The 24,208-nt window shown below is 39.2% G+C and overlaps 1 protein-coding gene across 9 annotated transcripts in view; it reads right to left on the bottom strand.

Annotated features, from left to right (window-relative positions):
- The window catches only part of LOC140847599 (transcription initiation factor TFIID subunit 1-like), a 117,519-nt gene that overhangs the window by 37,866 nt on the left and 55,445 nt on the right, over nucleotides 1–24,208 (bottom strand). For 8 of the 9 annotated variants that reach the window (XM_073228286.1, XM_073228288.1, XM_073228290.1 and 5 more), the window contains 9 exons: nucleotides 23,962–24,103; nucleotides 23,444–23,574; nucleotides 22,986–23,066; nucleotides 12,642–12,791; nucleotides 12,335–12,454; nucleotides 11,862–12,037; nucleotides 11,051–11,229; nucleotides 1,789–2,002; nucleotides 1,157–1,322 (listed from right to left, as the gene is read on the bottom strand). In XM_073228286.1, coding sequence (XP_073084387.1) covers nucleotides 1,157–1,322; nucleotides 1,789–2,002; nucleotides 11,051–11,229; nucleotides 11,862–12,037; nucleotides 12,335–12,454; nucleotides 12,642–12,791; nucleotides 22,986–23,066; nucleotides 23,444–23,574; nucleotides 23,962–24,103 — 1,359 coding nt within the window. The remainder of the gene's footprint in view (nucleotides 1–1,156; nucleotides 1,323–1,788; nucleotides 2,003–11,050; nucleotides 11,230–11,861; nucleotides 12,038–12,334; nucleotides 12,455–12,641; nucleotides 12,792–22,985; nucleotides 23,067–23,443; nucleotides 23,575–23,961; nucleotides 24,104–24,208) is intronic. The other variant, XM_073228287.1, reaches the window with a different exon arrangement.

The following is a 24,208-nucleotide window of genomic DNA, read 5'->3' as shown; positions in this document are numbered from 1 at the left end:
AAAATAAAATGAAATACAGAGAACGATCATTTCTTTAAAAATCAACTAAGGAAGAAAAGGGTGAGGATTTTCACTCCCAGTTTAAGTTGTAAACATTGATAATGTCAAACATGCAGGAGAAAGGCTGCTGGAAGCCCAAGGCTGGCCCAAGGCTGCATTCAGCCACACAGGCAGCTAGCATGGGTATATTCTGAGCCAAAAGGAAAAGGCTCAATAATACCAAGTCTCCATCTCAGTTTTGAAACTGACTTCAGGTTCATCTATAAAATGAGGTCAGTACTCATTGTAGCCCAGAGAAAACAAGCAGTGACTGTGGCATCTTAATACACTGATGGACAGTGACTGCAATGGGGTATGGGGGAGACTCAATATGGGCGAATGTAGTAACCAGATTGTTTTTCAAGTGAAACCTTCATATATCAATAATACCTTAATAAGAAAAAATGAGGTCAAGTCAGTACTGTGTCACGTTTATATCATATCACCTACAAGAAAGAAACACTAAAATACTAATGACCTCAGTACACATAACAGCAGTTTATATCTGCCAAGAATTTAACAGTTTATAAAGTGATTCCCATGCATTAGGTCACTTAATACAACAACATTGTGGGACAGGTGTCATTTTATAGGAAATAGGCTTGAGGCGGGTAAGGTCACAGAGCTATCAAATGGTAGAACCAGAACCTGAGTCCAGATCTTGTTTCCAAGTCCATGGCTCTTTCCACTGTACCATAGTTGCCTCATTTTATGAGTCATATTACAGCTACATTGTACAGTACCATCTGCATTCCTATCTGGGTTATGCAAAACTACCCGGAATGTGTTTTTTTCTGTTGCTTCTGTTAATTTGTACAATTTAAAAATAAGATATAAATATGTATCTAAGAACATAAATGTGCATGTAAAAAAAAATCCACCAAACCTATCTCGACTCCTAGAAAATTCTTCCAACAGATGAAGTATAAAATTACCCCCAAGGGCACCAAATTGGTGGTATCAGTATCAGTCACACCAATACTGTTAACAGCCAAGCAGCCACATCATTTGAAACTAGCTTTCCATGACACTGCCCTCATTCCCAGTAAGGGAGGATACCAAAAGCTAAAGGGAAAGGTTTGCTTTCTTCTGTATGATCATGCCACATCATACTTACTTTCAGGTCAGGACGCTCCTTCATTTTTTTGGGTTTCTTCTCAGGAGGGCCCTTAAGCTTCTCCTTTTCCTGGTTCCTCTTAAGCCGCCTCAGCTGCTCTTGAATCCTGCGCCGTTCTTTTCGCATCTCTTCTCGATGCTGCTTATCAAACAGGGCAAATTTTCGACTAATAACAAAGACAAAAATATCACAAAACCATGAGCACTTTAACAAGACTATTCTATTAGCTGAACATCTCAAAACTAAAGTAATCCATCCAGACGGAAAAACAAGGGACTACCTGGCATTTCCATCTCCCTTCATCATCAGCCTTGCACAGGAACAGAGGCCTCTCTCCCAGAATGAGAAGTTGTGAGTAAAGCCTAATATTTTTAACAACCAACCAACTAAAATGCAAAGGACTCAGGGGCAACTGAAAGCATGCCTTTTTGGTGGCACATTTGGAGTTCTCCCTGTGATCTTTGGCTTCAAACCCAAAGATGTAAATGAAGACAAGACTGCTCCCAGTTAAAAGATCTCTAGGGAAAACGGTACAGAAAACAGTTTCTAAAACTCAAGCACCCACTCCTACCCCAATTCCCCACCATTCTTCTCATTCTCCTTACCACACCACACTGGTGAATTAAACTCACATGAATTCCTCATCTTTTGTGTTCCGTATACGCACATACGCATCGATGACAGCTGGCTTTCTAACTGTCTCACATCGAACATACTCTTTCCATTCTTCATCTCGAAATGTGCGATAAATCTTAAGACAACGGCCAGTGGCAGAAGAGTTCAGGCTAGGCACAGAAGCTGTGTCATTGTCTCTGTGATTGTTTCCTGCTGCTGCTGAGCCTGCTGCTGCAAGGCAGAAACAGATTTCGACAAACTACCCCTATGACTCAAAGAGCCATTTTCTTGGGATTGGGTAGAGACACTGAAGCTCTATATGCCACAAAACCACAGCTCTATAGAAAGAACCAAAGTAGCCACCAGCCCCTCAAATACATTGATTTGTCTTTTCATGACTTCACTTTACCACTGTCAATGTTCCTGTTTTTATAAGTACAAAATATGAAAAGTTCTCCAAAAACTACATGTTGTTATAGGGGACAGAGCAGCAAGAGGTATATTCTCATTCGTCTGAATAGCATAAGAGAAAAGTCAAAGCAGGAAACAGCTGATGATCATCGTAAGAAAAGCACCCAGATTCAGTGAAATCCCTATTAAAATACTGACAGCATTTTTCAATGAACTAGACCAAATAGTTCTAAAATTCATATGGAACCACAAAAGAAACCAAATATCCAAAGTAATCCTTAGAAGGAAGAATAAAGCGGGGGGATTACGTTCCCCAACTTCAAGCTCTACTACAAAGCCAAAGTCATCAAGACAATCTGATACTGGCATAAGAACAGAGCCATAGATCAGAGAGCCCAGATATAAACCCACACATATATGGCCAATTAACATATGATAAAGGAGCCATGGGCATACAATAGGGAAATGACAACCTCTTCAACTAGTGTGTTTGCAAAACTGGGGAGCCATATGCAAAAGAAAGAAACTGGATTACTGTCTAACTCCATTCACAAAAGTAAACCTCAATGGATCAAAGACCTGAATGAAGTCATGAAACCATAAAACTTAGATAAAAAAAAACATAAGCAAAACTCTCTTGAATATAAACATGAGTAACTATTTTATGAACACATCTCCTCAGGCAAGGGAAACAAAAGCAAAAAAGAACAAGCAGGAGTACTTCAAACTAAAAAGCTTCTGTACAGCAAAGGACACCATCAGTAGAACAAAAAGGCAACCAACAGTATGGGAGGATATATTCATAAATGACGTATGAGACCAGGCGTTAATGTCCAAAATATATAAAGAACCCGCACACCTTCACACATAAAAAGCAACTAACCCGATTAAAAAATGGGCAAAGGATCTGAACTGACACTTCTCCAAAGAAGAACTTCAGGAAGGAGGATTAAAGATGGCAGCGTGAGAGGTGAGACAGAGTTTTCCTCCTAAAGCTGCATATAATAAACACAAGAAATCCTGAAAGACCAATAGGAAACAGGACTACACCAGACTGCATACAACTGGAGAAAAGAGCAGACCTCCCGGAACAGGATAATGTACCAAAACTGTGGCCCAGTGGGACCAAGGCCCTTACAATACCCCACGTCACCAGAAGGAGGAACAGAAATGGAGCAGAGAGGGAATGGAGGCCTGGGACTGTTGAATACCTAACTTGGGAGATCTGCTCTGTGAGCACAAACCTACATTTTATGGTGCTTGCACGGTACTCCCACAATTAAGGGGTTGGAAAGCTCAGACAGGAAGAATTCCCGGAAAGACTGAGATTCTAGCCGCTTGTGGAAAGCAGGGATCCTTACCCAGCTGCTCGGTGACAAAAGAAAGGTGGGCAGTCTGAGAAGATTCCTAACAAGGAAACCCTTGGCAAGAGGGCTGCTAAAGGGACAAGGACTGCACAGAGTTTACTGCTCAGGAGAAAGGAAAGTAGACAAATTGTCCGGGTGCACTCTGCCCAGCAGGTTGGGAGCTTTCACAGACTTTAGGTGCTCCAGCTTCCTGGCTGGCGACGCACCACCAAGGACCCCCTCGGTGATACTCACCCAAGTGTGCCTTTCTCCCAGCCAGTCCCACCTGACTTGCAAACTGGAAAACCCAACTCTGGCATTAGGCCACACAGAGGGAGATCCGTTTACATCAACTACAGACGCAAAGCATAGACACTTTCACCTGTGTGCTCGGCCCACTGGTTCAGGCACTGGAGACAGGCACAGCAGCTGGGAACTAGGAAACAGCTCTTTCCTCACCCCAGGCACAAATATCATTCCCCTGCAACCCTTGACATTGCTACAAGGGCTGAGCAGCTCCAGACATAGAGCTTCTGTGCACTAGAGAGTGCCATACACAAATATAAAATGACGAAGGAACCTGGTTCCAAGTAAAATTATAAAGACAACACCTGAGAAAGATTTAAATGGCATCGACTTCATGAATCTTCCTGAAACCGAGAGCAAAATAAAAAACATTAACATGCTCATGAAGGTACAGAAAAATATTCAAGATCTCAGGAATGAAATCTGGTGGGAGATGCAATCGTTGACGACCACAGTGGAAGCTATTAAAAGCAGTTTAGATATGGTGGAGGAGACGATCAATGAAACAAAAACTAGAAAAGAGGAATACAAAGAAACTGAGGCACAGAGAGAAAAAAGAACCCCTAAGAATGAAAGAATATAGAGACAGCTGTGTGACCAATCCAAATGGAACAATATTTGCCTTATAGGGGTACCAGAAGAAGAAGAGAGAGAAAAAGGGATAGAAACTGTCTTGAGGAGGTAATTGCTGAAAACTTTCCCAATCTGGGTGAGGACATCATCTCTCAGGCCATGGAGGTGCACAGATCACCCAGCACAAGGGACCCAAGGAAGACAACACCAAGACATATAGTAATGAAAATGGCAAGATAGAGGATAAAGACAGACTATTAAAAGCAGCCAGAGAAATAAGATCACATACAAAGGAAGGCCCATCAAGCCATCATCAGAGTTCTCAACAGAAACCTTACAGGCCAGAAAGGAGTGGCATGATATATTTAATGCAATGAAGCAGAATGGCCTCAAACCAAGAATACTTTATCCAGCAAGATTATCATTTAAATTTGAAGGAGGGATTAAACAATTTCCAGAAAAGCAAACGCTGAGAGAATTCACCCCCCACAAATAATCTCTACAGTGTATTTTGGAGAGACTGCTACAGATGGCAGTGTTCCTATTGTTTAATAGTTGTTATCAAACGTAATAAAACCACAGTAAAGAAAGTAGAACAGTTAATCACTAAACAAATGCAAAATTAACTGAACTACGTCCAAAGTCATTCAATGGATAGCCAAAGAGTACTGAATATGATATGTCTACGTCCAAAGTCATTCAATGGATAGCCAAAGAGTACTGAATATGATACGTAATACATAAAGAATGGAGGAGAAAGACAAGGGATGAGGGGAAAAAAAAGAACCTTTAGATTGTGTTTGTAATAGCATATTAAGTGAGTTAAGACTCTTAGATAGTGAGGAAGTTATCCTTGAACCTTTGGTAACCATGAATCTAAAGCCTGCAATAGCAATAAGCACATACCTATCAATAATTGCCCTAAATGTAAATGAACTGAATGCACCCAAGGACACAGAATAATCACAGAATGGATTTAAAACATCTACATGCTAAATAAAAGAGGCTCACTTTAAAGCCAAAGATACACACAGACAAAAAGTGAAGGGATGGAAAAAGATATTTCATGCAACTAATAGGGAGAAAAAAGCAGGAGATGCAGTACTTGTATGAGACAAAATAGACTTCAAAACAAAGAAAGTCACAAAAGAAAAAGAAGGGCATTACATAATGAAAAAGGGGTCAATCCAACAAGAAGATAAAGGCAATAAAAATATCTATGCACCGAACACAGGAGCACATACGTATGTGAAGCAAATACTAACAGAATTAAAGAGGGAAATAGGTTGCAATACATTCATTCTAGGAGACTTACAGCACTCCACTCACTCTGAAGAGAGATGAACCAGGAAGAAAATAAGTAAGGAGAGAGAGGCGCAGAACAACACATTAGAACAGATGGACCTTACTGACACTGACAGAACTCTACAACCAAAACAGCAGAATACACATTCATCTCAAGTACACATGGAACATTTTCCAGAATAGACCCCATACTAGGCCACAAAAGAAGCCTTGGTATATTCAAAAAGATTGAAATTGTACAAACCAGTTTCTCAGACCACAAAGGTATAAAACTGGAAATAAATTTTACAAAGAAAAGAAAAAGGCTCACAATCACAAGGAGGCTTAACAATGTGCTCTTAAATAATCAATGAATCAATGAGCAAATTAAAACAGAGATCCAGCAATATATAGAGAGAAATGACAACAGCACAAAGCCCAAACTTCTGTGGGATGCAGAAAAGCTAAGTGGAAAGTATATAGCAATCCTTTCCCATTTAAGGAAGGAAGAACAATCCCAAATGAATAGTATAAAGTCACAATCATTGAAAAGGAAGAACAAATGAGGCACAAAGTCAGCAGAAGGAGGAACATAATAAAGATCAGAGAAGAGATAAAACTGAGAACAATTAAACAATAGAAAAGACTCAATGAAACCAAGCACTGGTTCTCTGAGAAAGTAGACAAAATGGATAAACCGACAGCCAGACTAACTAAAAGAAAAAGAGAAACTGGACACATCAACAGAATCAGAGATGAGAAAGAAAATATCATGATGGACCCCACAGAAATACAAAGAATCATGAGAGAATACTATGAAAACCTACATGCTACCAAGCTGGAAAACCTAGAAGAAATGGACAACTTCCTAGAAAAATACAACCTTCCAAGGTTAACCAAGGAAGAAACAGAACATCTAAACAGACTTATTACCAGCAACGAAATTGAATCAGTCATCAAAAGGCTACCCAAGAACAAAACTCCTGGGCCAGATGGATTCACTGTTGAATTAGACATATAGAGAAGATATAACACCCATTCTCCGTTAAGTTTTCCTAAAAACAGGAGAGGAGGGAATACTTCTAAACATTCTATGAAGCCAGCATCACTCTAATACGAAAACCAGGCAAACACCCCAGAAAAAAAGAAAACTACAAACCAATACCTCTGATGAACATAGATGAAAAAATTCTCAACAAAATATTAGCAAACCGAATTCAAAAATACATCACAAGGATCATACACAATAATCAAGTGGTATTTATCTCTGGGAAGCAAGTATAGTACAGCATTCAAAAATCCATCAACATCATCCACCACATCAACAAAAAGAAAGACAAAAACCACATGATCATCTCCATAGATGCTGAAAAAGCATTCAACAAAATTCAATGTCCATTCATGATAAAAGCTCTCCAAACAATGGGTACAGAGGGAAAGTACCTCAACATAATAAAGCCCATATATGACAAACTCACAGACAACATCATACTTAAAACAGCGAGAAGCTGAAAGCTTTTCCTCTGAGATGGGGAACAAGACAGGGATGCCCACTCTCCCCACTGTTAGTCAACATAGTATGGGAGGTTCTAGCCATGGTAATGAGACAAAACAAAGAAATACAAGGCATTCAGATTGGCAAAGAAGTCAAACTGTCACTATTCGCAGATGACATGATACTGTACATAAAAAACCCTAAAGACTCCACTCCAAAACCACTAGAAAAAATACCTGAATTCAGCAAAGTTGCAGGATACAAAATTAATACACAGAAATCTGTTGCTTTCCTACATGCTAACGATGAACAAGCAGAAAGAGAAATCAGGAAAACATTTCCATTCACAATTGCATCAAAAAAGAATAAAATTCCTAGGAATAAACCTAAACAAGGAAGGGAAAGACCTATACCCTGAAAACTACAAGACACTCTTAAGAGAAATTAAAGAGAACACTAACAAATGGAAACTCATCCCATGCCCTTGGCTAGGAATTAATATTGCTAAATTGGCCATCCTGCCTAAAGCAATCTACAGATTCAATGCAATCCCTATGATAATACCAACAGCATTCTTCAACAAACTGGAAGAAATAGTTTTAAAATTCATATGCAACCACAAAACACCCAGTATAGCCAAAGCAATGCTGAGAAGGAAGAATAAAGCAGGGGCGATCTTGCTTTCCAACTTCAAGCTCTACTACAAAGCCACAGTAATCAAGACAATTTGGTACTGGTACCAGAACAGACCCACAATTCAATGGAACAGAATACAGAGTCCAGATATCAACCCAAACATATATGGTCAAGTACTATATGATAAAGGAGGCATGGACATACAAGGGGGAAATGACAGCCTCTTCTACAGCTGGTGTTGGCAAAACTGGACAGCTACATGTAAGAGAATGAAACTGGATCACTGTCTAACCCCATACACAAAAGTAAATTCACAATGGATCAAAGACCTGAATGTAAGTCATGAGACCATAAAACCCTTAGAAAAAAACATAGGCAAAAATCTCTTAAGACATAAACATGAGTGACTTCTTCATGAACATATCTCCCAGGCAAGGGAACGAAAAGCAAAAATGAACAAGTGGGACTATATCAAGTTGAAAAGCTTCTGTACAGCAAAGGATATCACCAATAGAATAAAAAGGTATCATACAGTATGGGAGAATATATACGTAAATTACAGATCTGTTAAAGGGCTTACATCCAAAATAAATAAAGAGCTCACACACCTCAACAAACAGCTAATAATCCAATTAAAAAACGGGCAGAGGAGCTGAACAGTCAGTTCTCCAAAGAAGAATTTCAGATGGCCAACGGACACAGGAAAAGATGCTCCACATCCCTACTCATCAGAGAAATACAAATTAAAACCACAATGAGGTATCACCTCACACCAGTAAGGACGGCCGGCATCCAAAAGACTAAGAACAACAAATGCTGGTCAAGATGCGTAGAAAGGGGAACCCTCCTACACTGCTGGTGGGAATGTAAATTAGTTCAACCATTGTGGAAAGCAGTATGGAGGTTCCTCAAAACACTCAAAAAAGAAATACCATTTGATCCAAGAATTCCACTACTAGGAATTTACCGTAAGAATGCCGCAGCACAGTTTGAAAGACAGATGCATCCGTATGTTTATCGCAGTACTATTTACAATAGCCAAGAAATGGAAGCAACCTAAGTGTCCATCAGTAGATGAATGGATAAACAAGATCTGGTACATATACACAATGGAATATTATTCAGCCATAAGAAAACAAACCTATCATTTGCAACAACATGGATGGAGCTAGAAAGTATTATGCTCAGTGAAATAAGCCAGGTGGAGAACGACAAGTATCAGATGATTTCACTCATATTTGGAGTATAAGAACAAAGAAAAAATCTGAAGGTGCAAAACAGCAGCGGACTCACAGAAACCAAGAACAGACTAACAGTTCCCAAACAGAAAGGGCCTGGGGACAATGAGTGGGGAGGGAAGGATAAGGGGTGGGGAAAAGAAAGGGGGCACTATGATTATCATTATCACGTATAATGTGGGAGGGCAGAAATGGGGAGGGCTGTACAACACAGAGAAGACAAGTAGTGATTCTACAGCATCTTACTATGCTGATGGACAGTGTCTGTAATGGGGTATGTGGGGGTGATGGGGGAGTCTAGTAAAGATAAAGTTCCTCATGTAATTGTAGATTAATGATACCCAAATAAAAAATAAAAAAGGCCTTTGCTCCCTGATGTTTATCAGAGCACAATATAACATACAATAGCCAACCTATGGAAGCAACCTAAGTGCTCATCAGTAGATAAGTGGATAAAGAAGGTGTGGTACCTACACACAATGGAATATTATTTAGCCATAAGAAGAAAACAAATCCTACCATTTGCATCATGGACAGACCTATAGGGTATATGCTCAGTGATATAAGGCAGCTGAAGACAAGTACCAAATGATTTTATTCATCTGAGGAATATAACAACAAAGCAAAAAGGAACAAAACAGCAATGGACCAACAGTTACCAAAGAGAAAGGGACTGGGGAGTGTTGGTGTGAAGGGAGTGTAAGGGGATTAAGAGGCATTATGATTAGTGCACTGAATGTAGTGGGGGGCACGGGGAAGGAAGTATATAGCACAAAGTTGGCAAGTTATTACTCTATAGCATCTTACTATGCTGATGAGCAGTGACTCTAATGGGACATGTGGTGGGGACTTAATGCGGGGCATGTAGTAGCCACAAAGTTGCTCATGTGAAATCCAAGCATAAGATTGTATATCAAGGATACCTTAATAAAAAAAATGTACCCATGCACGACAGAAACAAGTCCAGAGCATCCTTCTAAAACTTTAATTATGCAAGAGTAGTAATCACCTGAGGATCTTGTTAAAATACAGAATCTGATCAGTAGGTTTGTGATGAGCCCTAAGATTTCTGCATTTCTAACAAGCTCCCATGTGATGTAGATACAGCTGATCCACAACAACACTGGTGAAGAGGCTTTATTACATCTTTACAATGTAGTCAAAACAACAAAATTACACAAAGCTTTTACAAAGAGAAGGAAACAAAGGAAAAGACTACTATGAGTGAGAACAGTTACGTAAACCTTCATCTTCAGCCTTTATTCTCTCTCTGTATCTACATCCAACTTTTCAGTTGCCTGCTTGCCATCTACACTAGGTAGTGGCATGGGGACCTCAAACTCCACACCTCCCCATGTTAAACCTGCTTCTTTCTTTGAAATTTGCTACTTTAATCAATGGTACCACCATCTTCCTAGCAAGCCCAGAGAGAAATCTTAAAGTCAGCTTGTTTTTTTTACCTCTTCATTTCCAAAGTCCATATATATCCCACACCACTTCAGGCCACTATCACCTTTCACCCTCAACTTCTGCAATTTTTGGCTGGGGTTTTTTTTAGCTCTCTTTAGGTGCTCAGAATACTCTGAAAATCTTCTGAAAGCCATGGATGATCTCAGAAAAGGCACATTTGCACAGAATTTGACATACTGATTGCAGAGGGTTCAAGAACCAACCCCAAATTCATTCAGATTCTGTATTAAAAACTCTTACCCTCTATGAAGAATGCCTGGAAAGCTCATTTGATGGACAGCACTGAGAGCCCTGGCTTGGCCAGGCCTGATGCAGCGACAGCAGTGGACTGATAGCATCTCCTCCATCTATGCACCACAACCTAGAGTCCAATTTGCAGTCATCTTTCTTACCTCATCTACAGGCAATCTTTCTACACTCATCCCAACATCTGCTGCCTCCAGCACTGCCTCAATAATTAGTTTGCAGTTACTTATACTTTTTAATCTTTCTCGTCTGTCTGTGAAGCCACTACCCTCACCCAACAACATCCTCTGTAGTTCCTGCCGCTCTTGCTCCTCCCGTTCGCGTGATAGCTGAGAACTGGTTTTCTTATTCTGCAACATGTTCTCCATGTTCTTTCCCATTTCTTCAAAGTCACTGTCTTCAGCTGAGCTACTATCTGTGTCAGTTGATAAGACTTCAGTTGATGACAAAACCCTAAAAAGAGAAAAAAAACAATATTAAATTAAGACAAGGGGAAATACAGAAGTTTACAAAGAGCTGAAGGAACAGTTTGAGGCTAGAGTAGGAAATTGGGAAGTCAGCCTTAAAAACAACACTCAAAATCCACTAAGATATGGAGCCCTTACTGGAAAAGCTTCACAAGTTTTCCTAGACATTCAGTGAACAAGGCAAGTTAGAAATACGAAATAGCACAGCTCTTTCAGAATTCCTGGAGAGACCCTGAGAAACACATCAATATATTATTGGTCATTATGAATTAGGGCATTCCCATCCTCTCAACAGTAAGCCTTCAGAGAACATACAACTTCCTGTCCCCTAACACCACTGTAATGGCTGCTAGGCCCAAGTAGGCCATAAAAGTTGCCATGGAACCCAGAGCTCAAACCTAGCACCACTTGCCATTCAAAACCTTTGCCAAGTTGCTTTGAATAAAGTAGGTACTCTAGCAGTATATGAACAGATGCCATCCTGAAATCTCCAGATACCTTACTACCTAGTTATATTATTAGGTGTGACTAAAACATAATTAGGTTTCTCCATTATAAAATAGTGTCTTGGACTCCCCCACTTTTCCAGATTGGATTTTCTGCAGCACTAAAACACACTTGTTCTGCAGGTCAAAGACGCGTTGACATTCCTCTTTGTAACGCTCTTGATGCTCAGCCACAGAAAACCTTGATCCACAAGCAAATTTACTCATGGGTCCCTCTCCAGAGCGGGCCTGTTCTGTTAACATTGTGCGTAACGCATCAATCACTTCCCAGCAGGAAAACTTTTTAATCTACAAGAGAGAGAGAGACACACACACACACACACACACACACACACACACACCAATTATTCAGGTATTTCAAAGAGAAAACCAAGACACATGGTTAGAGAGCTAGACCAAAAAAACAACACCCAAAATATTTTAAACAGAAAGATTTAGAACTAACTCCTGAAAAAGTATACAAGACCCAGGCCACCACAACTTACACCACAAAATCCTCCAGACAGTTTCTTACATCTGCCTACTAGCTCTTCCCTCCTTGTGCAAAGCCCCTAGGAGCCTCTACATTTTCCTCTTCCTCCTCACCTTTTCCTCAAGCACACCAAATTTACGAAGAAGTTGCTTGGCATTTTTTAGAGAGAGGTGACGAAGATCTGCATCGGTTCCTGTCACTGTTTTCTTCATTGGCTGAGGCTCCCTACCATCCTACATCAAAAACAAAATACAACAAAATAGGTAAGAATCCTAGAGAGCTGAATTCTTTGTAGTAACCACTTAAATCATCCTGTCAACTTAACTGCTTCCTAGATGATATATCCTATTCATCATGACTCATTAACCTTCCTTTCTATCTTCCTTGATTCACATCCTACAGAAACTCGGACACTCTCACCTTCCGCTGTGTTGCTTTGTTTGGAATCTTCACATACGAGAACCCTTCACCACACCCTGTGGGATCTGCCATCCCAGTCACCTCCAGGAGACACTTGCCCGTCATGGCAGCAATGAAGGCCCTTGTGGTGTTCCAAGGAGCTGTGTGAACCTGACATACAGGAAAAGATTTAAGGGTTATGGAGCACATTTGCTCTATGTCTAGCCATGATACAAAGTTGGATCAATTACAGTAACACAATTTGATACTTTTGTAAACTATTCACAAAAACCAACTGTTACATACATAAAGCTGACCAGGGCTCAGAGCTTGCTGTTCTTCTTTCCTATGGTAATTAAATCATGATATTTAGTAGAAGTTAAGATTTCAGCCATTAGAAGAAGGAATATGTGGAACAGAGGTATCCTTCACTCCAATATTCGCTGAGCTTCCCTGAGAGTTCTCAGAGACGGTGTTGCCCCCATCCTCGTGATGCACAAAAGTTAGACTGAAACTGCACTTTGACAGTACAATTACTTCTTTAGAATGACCCACATATTTTCATAATCAGATGGTAAATCATGCTTTACAAAACACTAGCCCCAACCCCAGGAGCACTGAATCAGAGTCCACTTCACCTCTGCCACTGGTTTGCTCAAAATGGTCTGTCCTCTCTCTCCTGGAATCCTGAATACCTTTTAGAAATCCCACAAAACAGTAAGGAAATTAAGAGTAGGGGAATGTGTTTCTCCATACAGACGAGTTAAGACTACAAATGATTACCTAGAATGTGATCAAGGAGGAGAAGATTAAAGATGGAGGCATGAGAAGTGAGACAGAGGCTTCCTCCTAATACCACATAAAATACAAAAATATAATTAATACGAGTAATCCTGAAAGGGCAGCAGGAACGAGGGTTGTGCCAAACTGCATAAACCTGGTGAAAGAAATAAACCTCACAGAACAGAGTAAGGTACCAAAGCCGTGGCCCGGATGGACCCAAGCCCTTTCCCCCAGCTCACTGCCAGAATGAAAGAGAAACAGAGTGGGAAGGGAGTGGAGGGCTGAGACTGCTGAATACCTAACTCCAGAGATCTACTCTGGGAGCACATACACACATTTCATGGTGCTTGCATGGTACTCTCGTGATTAGCTAAGACAGGCAGAGTTCCTGAAGAGATTCCAGCCGCTTGTGGAAAGCAGGGATCCATATCTGGCAGCCCTGGGACAAAAGAAAGGTGGGCAGTCTGAGAGACTTCCTAACAAGGAAGCCCTTAGCAAGAGGGCTGCTAAAGGGGCAAGGACTGCACAGAGCAGTAATGCTCAGGAGAAACTAAAGTAGACAAATTGTCCGGGTGCACTCTGCCCAGCAGGTTGGGAGCTTTCACAGACTTTAGGTGCTCCAGCTTCCTGGCCGGCTACGCACCACCAAAGAACCCCTCGGTGATACACACCCAACTGCACATTCCTCCCGGATAGCCCCACCTGGCTTGCAAACCGGCAAACCCTACCCTGGCATTAGGACAGCCAGACGGAAGATCTGTTTACAGCAACTACAAACGCAAAGCATAGAGGCTTATACCTGTATGCTTGGCCCACTGGTTCAGACACTGGAGACAGCCACAGCAGCTGGGAAGCAGGAAACAGCTCTTTCCTCTCCCAGGCACCAATACCACTCCCCTGTGGCCCTTGACATTGCTTCAGGGGCTAAGCAGCTCCACAGAGTAGAGCTTCTCAATACGAGAGGGGCCCGTACACAAATACGAAATGCCAAAGGAACCTGGTTGAAATTTAAATTATTAACACAACTCCTCAGGAACATTTAAATGACATTGACCTCATTAATCTTCCTGAAAGAGACTTCAAAATAAAAATCATTAACATGCTTACGTAGGTACAGAAAAATATTGAAGAACTCAGGAGGGAATTCCAGTTGGAGATACAATCATTGAAGAGCACAATGGGGGTATTAAAAGCAGATTAGATATGGTGGAGGACACGATAAATGAAATAGAAACTAGAAAAGAGGAATACGAAGAAGCTGAGGAACAGATAAAAGGATCCCTAAGAATGAAAGAATATTGAGAGCACTGTGTGACCAATCGTTAACAGAACAATACTCACATTATAGGGGTACCAGAAAGAGAACAGAGAGAAAAAGGGATAGAAAGTGTCTCTGAGGAGGTAATTGCTGAAAACTTCCCCAGTCTGGAGAAGGAGATTGTCTTTCAGGCCATGGAGGTGCACAGATCTCCCAGGATAAGGGACACAAGGAAGACAACACCAAGACACAGAGTAACTGAAATGTCAAACATCAAGGATAAGGACAGACTAATCAAAGCAGCCAGAGAGAGAAATAAGAACACATACAAGGGAAGCCCATCAGGCTATCATCAGATTTCTTGGCAGAAAACTTATAGGCAGAAAGGAGTGGCAAGATTTATTTAATGCAATGAGGCAGAAAGGCCTCGAACAAAGGGGCCCTTAGAACCAAGATTACTTGATTCGGCAAGATTATCACTTAAATTTGCAGGAGGAATTAAACAATTTCCAGACAACCAAAAGCTGAGACAATTTACCTTCCACAAACCATCTACAGTGTATTTTGGAGGGACTGCTACAGAGGGAAGTGTTCTTAAGGTTTAATAGCTGTCACCACAGGTAATAAAACCACAGTAGAGAAAGTAGAACAGCTAATTACAAAGCAAATGCAAAATCAAATTAACCGTCCCCAGAGTCAATCAAGGATAGACAAAGAGTACAGAATATGACACCTAATCCATAAAGAATGGAGGAGGAAGTCACAGGAGAAAAAAAGAACCTTTAGACTATTTGTACTACCATATTAAGTGAGTTAAGTCAGACTCTTAGATAGTAAGGAAGTTAACCTTGAGCCTTTGATAACCACAAATCTGAAGACTACAAAGGCAATAGTTACATACCTATCGATAATCACCCTAAATGTAAATGGTTTGAATGAACCAATAAAAAGACATAGAGTCACTGAATGGATAAAAAACAAAACCCATCTATATACTGCTTACAAGAGATTCACTTTAAACCCACAGATATGCACAGACTAAAAGTGAAGGGATGGAAAAAGATATTTCATACAATTAATAGGGAGAAAACAGCAGGATTTGCAGTACTTGTATGAGATGAAATAGACATCAAAACAAAGAAAGTAACAAGAGATAAAGAAGGACATTACATAATGCTAAGGGATCAGTCCAACAAGAGAATATAACCATTATAAATATCTATGCACCCAACACAGGAGCACCAACATATGTGATAACAGAATTAAACAAAGAAATAGAATATAATGCATTCATTTCAGGAGACTTCAACACATCACTCATTCCCTCAATCCAAAGGACCAGTCAACCAGACAGAAAATAAGTATAGAGAAGCACTGAGCAACACATTAGAATAGATTCACCTAAATATGTCAAACAAAAGTCAACATAATTAAAAGGGAAAATAGTATACAGCACATTCATTTTAAAGACTTTAACATACCATTCACACCAAAAGACCCATCAATTAGATAGAAAATAAATAAGGAAACAGAGGCACTGAACAATAACTGGAACAGACGGACCTAACAGACATCAAGAGAATGCTACATCCAAAAGCAGCACAATACACATTCTTCTCAAGTGCACATTGAACATTTTCAAGAATAGATCATATACTAGGTAAGAAAAAGAGCCTCGCTAAATAAAAAAAGATTAAAATTGTACAAACCAGTTTCTCAGACCACAAAGGTATGAAACCAGAAATAAATTATGCAAAGAAAATGAAAAAGCCCACAAGCACATGGAGGCTTTACAACATGCTCCTAAATAACCAATGGATCAATGACCAAATAAAAACAGAGATCAAGGAGATAAATACCAACAATAATTCAACACCTCAAAGTCTGTGGGATGCAGCAAAGGCCATGCTAAGACAGAAGTATATTGCAATACAGTCATACCTCAGCAAAGATAATCAATCCCATATGAACAATATAAACTCACAATAAACAAAACTAGAAAAGGAAGAATAAACGAGGCCCAAAGTCAGTTCAAGGAGGGACATTCTAAAGATTAGAGTAGAAATAAATAAAACTGAGAAGAATAAAATAACAGAAAGAATCAATGAAAGCAGGAAATGGTTCTTTGAGAAAATAAAAATGGATAAACCCCAAAAAGACTTATCAAGAAAAAAAGAGTCTACACACATAAACAGAACCAGAAATGACAAAGGAAAGATCAAGACAGACACCACAGAAATACAAAGAATCATTACAGAACACTATAAAAAATTCATGATAACAAACTGGATAACCTAAAAGAAATGGACAACTTTCTAGAAAAGTACAACCTTCCAAGGCTGACCCAGAAATAAACAGAAAATCTGAACAGAACAATTACCAGCAACAAAATTGAACTGGTAATCAAAAACCTGCCAAAGAACAAAATCCCTGGACCAGATGGAATCACTGCTGAATGTTACAAAAATTTAGTTAAGACCTAAAACCCATTCTCCTTAAAGTTTTCCAAAGAGTAGAAGAACAGGGAATACTTCTAAACTCATTCTATGAGGATCACTCTAATACCAAAAAGAAGGAAAAACACCACAAAAAAAAGAAAATTACAGACCAATATCCCTGATGAACACAGATGCAAAAATACTCAACAAAATATTAGTGAACAGAACTCAAAAATACACCAAAAAGATCATCTATCATGATCAAGTAGATTTGTCCCAGAGATGCAAGGATGGTATAACATTAGAAAATCCATCAACATCATCCACCACATCAACAAAAAGGAGGACAAAACCACACATGCATTTCCAAAGATGCAGAAAAAGCATTTGACAAAATTCAACATCCATTCATTATAAAATCTCTCAACAAAATGGGTATAGAGGGCAAGTGCCTCAACATAATAAAGGCCATATATAACAAACCCACAGCCAACATGATACTTAACAGCGAGAAGCTGAAAGCTTTTCCTTTAAGACTGGGTATAAGACAAGGATGCCCACTCTCCCCACATCTATTCAACACAGTACTGGAGGTCCTGCCCACTCTCCCCACATCTATTCAACACAGTACTGGAGGTCCTAGCCACAGCAGTCAGACAACACAAAGAAATAAAAGGCATCCAGATTGGTAAAGAAGAAGTTAACCTGTCCCTGTTTGCAGATGACATGATATTGTACATAAAGAACCTTAAAATCCACTACAAAACTACTAGAACTAATATCTGAATTCAGGAAAGTAGCAGGATACAAAATTAATACACAGAAATCAGTGACATTCCTATACACTAACAATGAACTACTAGGGAGACAAATAAGAAAAATGATTCCATTCACAGTTGTTGTATCAAAAACAATGAAACACCTAGGAATAAACCTAACAAAGATAGTGAAAGACCTATACTTTGAAAACTACAAGACACTCATGAGAGAAATTAAAGAAGATACCAATAAATGGAAACACATCCCTCATGCTCATGGATAGGAAGAATTAATATTGTCAAAATGGCCAACCTACCTAAAGCAATCTACAAAATCAATGCAATTCCTATCAAAATTCCAAAAACATTCTTCAATGAACAAGAGAAAATTATTCTAAAACTCATATGGAAACACAGAAGACCCAGAAGAGGCAAAGTAATCCTTAGGAGGAAGAATAAAGCAGGGGGATCACGCTCTACTACAAAGCCACAGTACTGAAGACTATTTGGTACTGGCACAAGAACAGATCCACACACCAGTGGAACAGAAACAGAGTCCAGATATTAACCTAAACATACACAGTCGATTAACACACGATAAAGCTGCCATGGATATACAATGGAAAACGACAGCCACTTAAACAGCTTGTGTTGGCAAAACTGGACAGCTACATGTAAGAGAATGAAACTGGATCACTGTTTAACTCCATACACAAAAGTAAATTCAAAATGGATCAAAGACCTGAATGTAAGTCATGAAACCATAAAACTCTTGGGAAAAAAAGGCAAAAATCTCTTGGACATAAACATGAGCGACTTCTTAAGGAACATATCTTCTGGGCAAGGGAAACAAAAGCAAAAATGAACAAGTGGGACTATATCAAGCTGAAAAGTTTCTGTACAGCAAAGGACACCACCAATAGAACAAAAAGGCATCCTATAGTATGGGAGAATATATTCATAAATTACTTCAATGGACCAATCCGATAAAGGGTTGACATGCAAAATATATAAAGAGCTCACACACCTCAACAGACAAAAAGTTAATAATCCAATTAAAAAATGGGCAGAGGAGTTGAACAGACAGTTCTCCAAGGAAATTCAGATGGTCAACAGAGACATGAAAAGACCCTCCACATCGCTAGTTATCAGAGAAACACAAATTAAAACTACAATGAGGTATGACCTCACACCAGTTAGGATGGACAACAGAAAAGACAAGGAACAACAAATGCTGGTGAGGATGTGGGGAAAGGGGAACCCTCCTACACTGCTGATGGGAATGTAAATTAGTTCAACCATTGTGGAAAGCAGTATGGAGGTTCCTCAAAAAGTTCAAAATAAAAATACCATTTGACCCAGGAATTCAACTACTAGAAATTTACGCTAAGAATGCAGCAGCCCAGTTTGAAAAAGACAGATGCACCCCTATTTTTACTGCAGCACTATTTACAATAGCTAAGAAATGGAAGCAACCTAAATATCCATCAGTAGATGAATGGATAAAGAGATGTGGTGCATATACACAACGGAATATTATTCAGCCATAAGAAGAAAACAAATCCTACCATTTGCAACAACATGGATGTAAATAGAGGGTATTATACACAGTGAAATAAGCCAGGCAGAGAAAGACAAGTACCAAATGATTTCACTCATCTGTGGAGTATAAAAACAAAGAAAAAACTGAAGGAACAAAACAGCAGCAGAATCACAGAACCTGAAAGTGGAGTAACAGTTACCAAAGGGAAATGGACTGGGGAAGATGGGTGGGAAGGTAGGGTTAAGAGGGGGAATAAAAGGGGGACATTATGATTAGCATGTATAATGTGGGGGGTGGGACACGCACACCTCAACAAACAAAAGGCAAATAATCCAATTAAATATTGGCACAAGATCTGAACAGACACTTCTCCAAAGAAGAAATTCAGATGGCCAACACACACATGAAAAGATGCTCCACATAGCTAATCATCAGAGAAATGCAAATTAAAACCACAATGAGATATCACCTCACACCAGTAAGGCTCACCACCATCCAAAAGACAAACAACAAATGTTGGTGAGGTTGTGGAGAAAGAGGAACCGTACTACACTGCTGTTGGGAATGCACATTAGTTCAACCATTGTGGAAAGCAATATGCAGGTTCCTCAAAATAGAAATACCATTTGACCCAGGAATTCTGCTCCTAGGAATTTACCCTAAGAATGCAGCAGCCCTATTTGAAAAAGACATGCACTTCTATGTTTATCACAGCACTGGCTATGTTTACAATAGCCAAGAAATGGATGCAACTTAGGTGTTCATTACTAGATGAATGGATAAAGATGTGGTACATATACACCAGAGAATATCATTCAGCCATAAGAAGAAGAAAAATCCTACCATTCGCAACAACATGGATGGAGCTAGAGGGTATCATGCTCAGTGAAATAAGCCAGGTGGAGAAAGACAAGCGTCAAATGATTTCACTCATCTGTGGAGTAGAAGAGCAAAGAAAAAAACTGAAGGAACCAAACAGCAGCAGAATCACAGAACCCGATAGTGGAGTAACAGTTACCAAAGGGAAAGGGATAAGGGGATAAAAGAGGGGCATTACTATTAGCAGACATAATGTTAGGGGTTCGGGGGGGGGTAGGCACAGGGAGGGCTGTACAACACAGAGAAGACAAGTAGTGATTCTATAGTGTCTTACCTACGCTGATGGACAGAGTTTGTTTGGGGGTATGCGGGGGAATTAGTGATGGGGGGAGTCTAGTAAACATAATGTTCCTCATGTAATTGTAGATTAATGATACTAAAATAAAATAAAATAAGTAAATAAAATAAAATAAAATAAAATAGTAAAATCAAATAACTGAAGGAACAAATAAAAATAAATAAATAAATTAAGATGGAGAAAATCTTTGCAAATCACATACCTCTTTAAGGACTCAGACCTAGTATACATACATAAGTTTCAAAACCCAATAATAAGAAAAAGAACTAATTCAAAATAAAAATGGGAAAAAGAGATTAACAGGTGACCAAAAATGTTGTGTATAAATAAGCAGACACTCAACATCCTTAGCCATTACAGAAATGCAAATTAAAACCACAAGGCACTAGAAAGGCCATAATTTAAAAAATCAGAAACTAGCCAGTCTTGACAAAGATGTGGAGAAATTGAAACCCTGATACACTGTTGGTAGAAATGTAAAATGGTACAGCCACTCTAGAAGCCTGACAGTTCCTCCAAAGGTTAAACACAGAATTACCACATGACCCAGTAATTCCACTTTTAAGTATTTACCCAAGCAAAAAAGAAACATACAACCACACAGAGATTTATACATGAATATTCATAGTAGTTTATTCCTAACAGCCAAAAACTAGGAACAACGAAATATCCTTAAAGATACATGATTAGTTAAACTAAATGTGGTACATCCATACTATGGAATACTGCTCAGCAATAAAAATGAAACAAACTTTCAATATACACAATAACCTGAATTAATCTCAACATAAGTACAGAATGAAAGACAGATGAGAAAGAATACATACTGTCAACCAGTAGTGGTGGAAAAAAAGAATATCCACATGCAAATTAATGAAGTTGGACCTTTATCTTACACCACATAAAAAACAACTCAGAATGGATTAAAGACCTACATGTAAGGCCTAAAAACATAAAACTCTTGGAAGAAAACACAGGAGAAAAGCTTTATGATATAATTTAATTTGGCAATTATATCTTGGATAAAAGCACAATCTACAAATGTAAAATTAGGTAAATTGGAATTCATCAAAATTTAGAACTTCTCTGTATCAAAGGACACAACACAATGTGAAAAGGCAACCTGTGGAATGGGAGAAAATATTTGCATATCATTTATCTAATGAAAGGTTAATATCCAGAATATATGAAGAACTCCTACAACAAAAAATAAACAATCTGAGTTAAAAATCAGCAAAGGACTTGAATAGCTATTTCTCAAAAGATGACATACAGATCGCCCACAAGCACATGAAAAGATGATGAACATCACTGACCATTAAGGAAATGCAAATTAAAATGACAATGAGGTACTACCTCACACCCATTAGGATGGCTGGCTACTATCAAAGAAACAATAATAACAAGTGTTGGGAAATGTGGAGAAACTGGAACTCTTACACAATTGAGAGCAATATAAAATGGTGCAGCTTCTTTAGAAAACAGTACGGAGGTTCCTCAAAAAAAAAAAAAACGAAAAATAGAACTACAATATGATTGAGTTATCCCATTTCTAGGTACATATGCAAAAGAAAGGAAGGTTTGGATAGTTGTTTGCACACCTGTGTTCCTAGCAGCAGTATTCCCAATAGTCAACAGGTGGAAGCAACACAAATGTCCATCAATGACTGAGTAAACAAAATGTGGTATACACATACAACAGAATTATTTTTACCCTTAAAAAGGGAAATCCTGGCACATGCTACAACAAGGCTGAACCTTGAGAATATTACACTAGATTAAATTAATCAGTAACCTAACAACGAATATTTACAGATTCCACGTAGGTGAAGTACTTAAATTAGTAAAAGAAAGACAAAGTAGAATGGTGGTTGTCAGAGGCTGGGGGAGGAAGGAGTGGAGAGTTACTGTTTAAAGGGTAACAGTTTCAGTTTTGCATGATGAGGAGAGTTCTGGAGATTGGTTGTGCAACAATGTGAATATACTTAAGACTACTGAACTGTGCACTTAAAGGTGAAAATGCTATGTTTTATATTATGTATATTTTACACAATTTTAAAGAAGAATACATACTATATGAATCCATTATCTAAAATTCCAGAAAATGTAAACTAATCTATAGTTACAGAAAGCAGATCAGTGGTTGTCAGGGGATAAGGAGGGTGGAGAGAAGGGAAGAGGCATGATAATAGGACTTCAAAGAGGCACAAAGAAACTTTTGGGGGTGACAGAAACACTCGTCGTGCTGATTTCACAGGTATCAACATACATCAAAACATACACAACATAAACACACAAAAATTGTACACTTTAAATGGGTTTTCTAAAAATCCTCAATAAATAATAAAGCTATTTTTTTCTAAAAGGATAAATGGTATGTACTAATAAAAATTAGTGTACTTCCTTGCCTCATCATCAATCTTCATCTGAAAATCTTGCTCATTTTCTTCTTCTGGGGCAATAAAGGACTTCTCACCATAGCCAGCATCCTGGAAGTGGACCAATTCATGCAATCAATTATCAGTCAATTGGAAAGCACAAAGCACAATTTCACTGAACACCAAGTACAGAATATCAAAGCACATTTTGCAGAGAAAATGGATTCTGTTAACTATGACCATAAGCTATCAGAGGATATATTACATTTCAAGGAACTTATCAGCTGATATACGTATAGTTAAGGCCCACGAGGGAGCTAAATACAGATGCTCATTAACTCAGACTCATTAATTCAGTGGGTCAGAGTTGTGCCATCACACATCAGCTAGATCTTTTCTATTTTGGCCTGATAAGAATACTTAGGCGCTTCTCTCAACTACTGAAAAAACCCATAGGCATAAGCAGTGCCTAAGAGGAAGGTGTTCACCTTTAGTCGCTGCTCAGCAGCTATCATGCTATAATAAGCACAGCACTGCTCTGGAGACACCATAGCTCTGATCTCCTCTTCAGTTGGCAAACGAAAACCAGATTTCAGCACCCACCAGTTTGAGTCCATCCCTAAAAAAGATAAGAGAGAATGAAAACATTCTGAATTCCCAAGGCCCTTTCATTGACAGTGACAGGGATAGCAAACAAAGACTGAACCAGGAAATGTCCTAAAAGGTATGAGGCCTAGCCAAAGATAGTCTGACTGGTCAAGAGAACCCCTGCTAGGTTTTCATACATCTCAAATAAGACATCCAACAAACACACTGAATTTCCTGGCAGGCAAAATCACAAAGCAATCAGAGCCTCCACACTTCGAAGATTTTCTATCTTCTCCTTAAGATGACTAACAATTTCTTTTTCCATTTTGTTAGCGGTACACTTATCCTTCAACAGAAATCCCTGATTTCTTTCTTGGAAAGAAGCAGAGAGGGCAAATAATCAGTCACAACTGATGACCTGTGCGTTTGAAGTCAGCGCAGAGCTTTAGCCTCTTCCGGATGCTGCTTTCTGAATGGGAAGGAAAGGCTTTTTTTATATCTTCCATTCGGATCCGCCGTGGCCGATCTTTACTCTTCCAGAGGAGGCGGTAAATAAAAACCTGCCCAATAAACCGAATGTTTTTAACTGCCAAATAATAAAAGCCCTCACCAGGGCCCCTTCCCCTGCTAAGCCCCTGTGCATTTTGATCTTTCTTGATGTGCCC

Source organism: Manis javanica, unplaced genomic scaffold, assembly GCF_040802235.1.
Source record: "Manis javanica isolate MJ-LG unplaced genomic scaffold, MJ_LKY HiC_scaffold_24, whole genome shotgun sequence".
NCBI classification, from domain to species: domain Eukaryota; kingdom Metazoa; phylum Chordata; class Mammalia; order Pholidota; family Manidae; genus Manis; species Manis javanica.
This window is presented reverse-complemented; position numbering and strand designations above follow the sequence as displayed.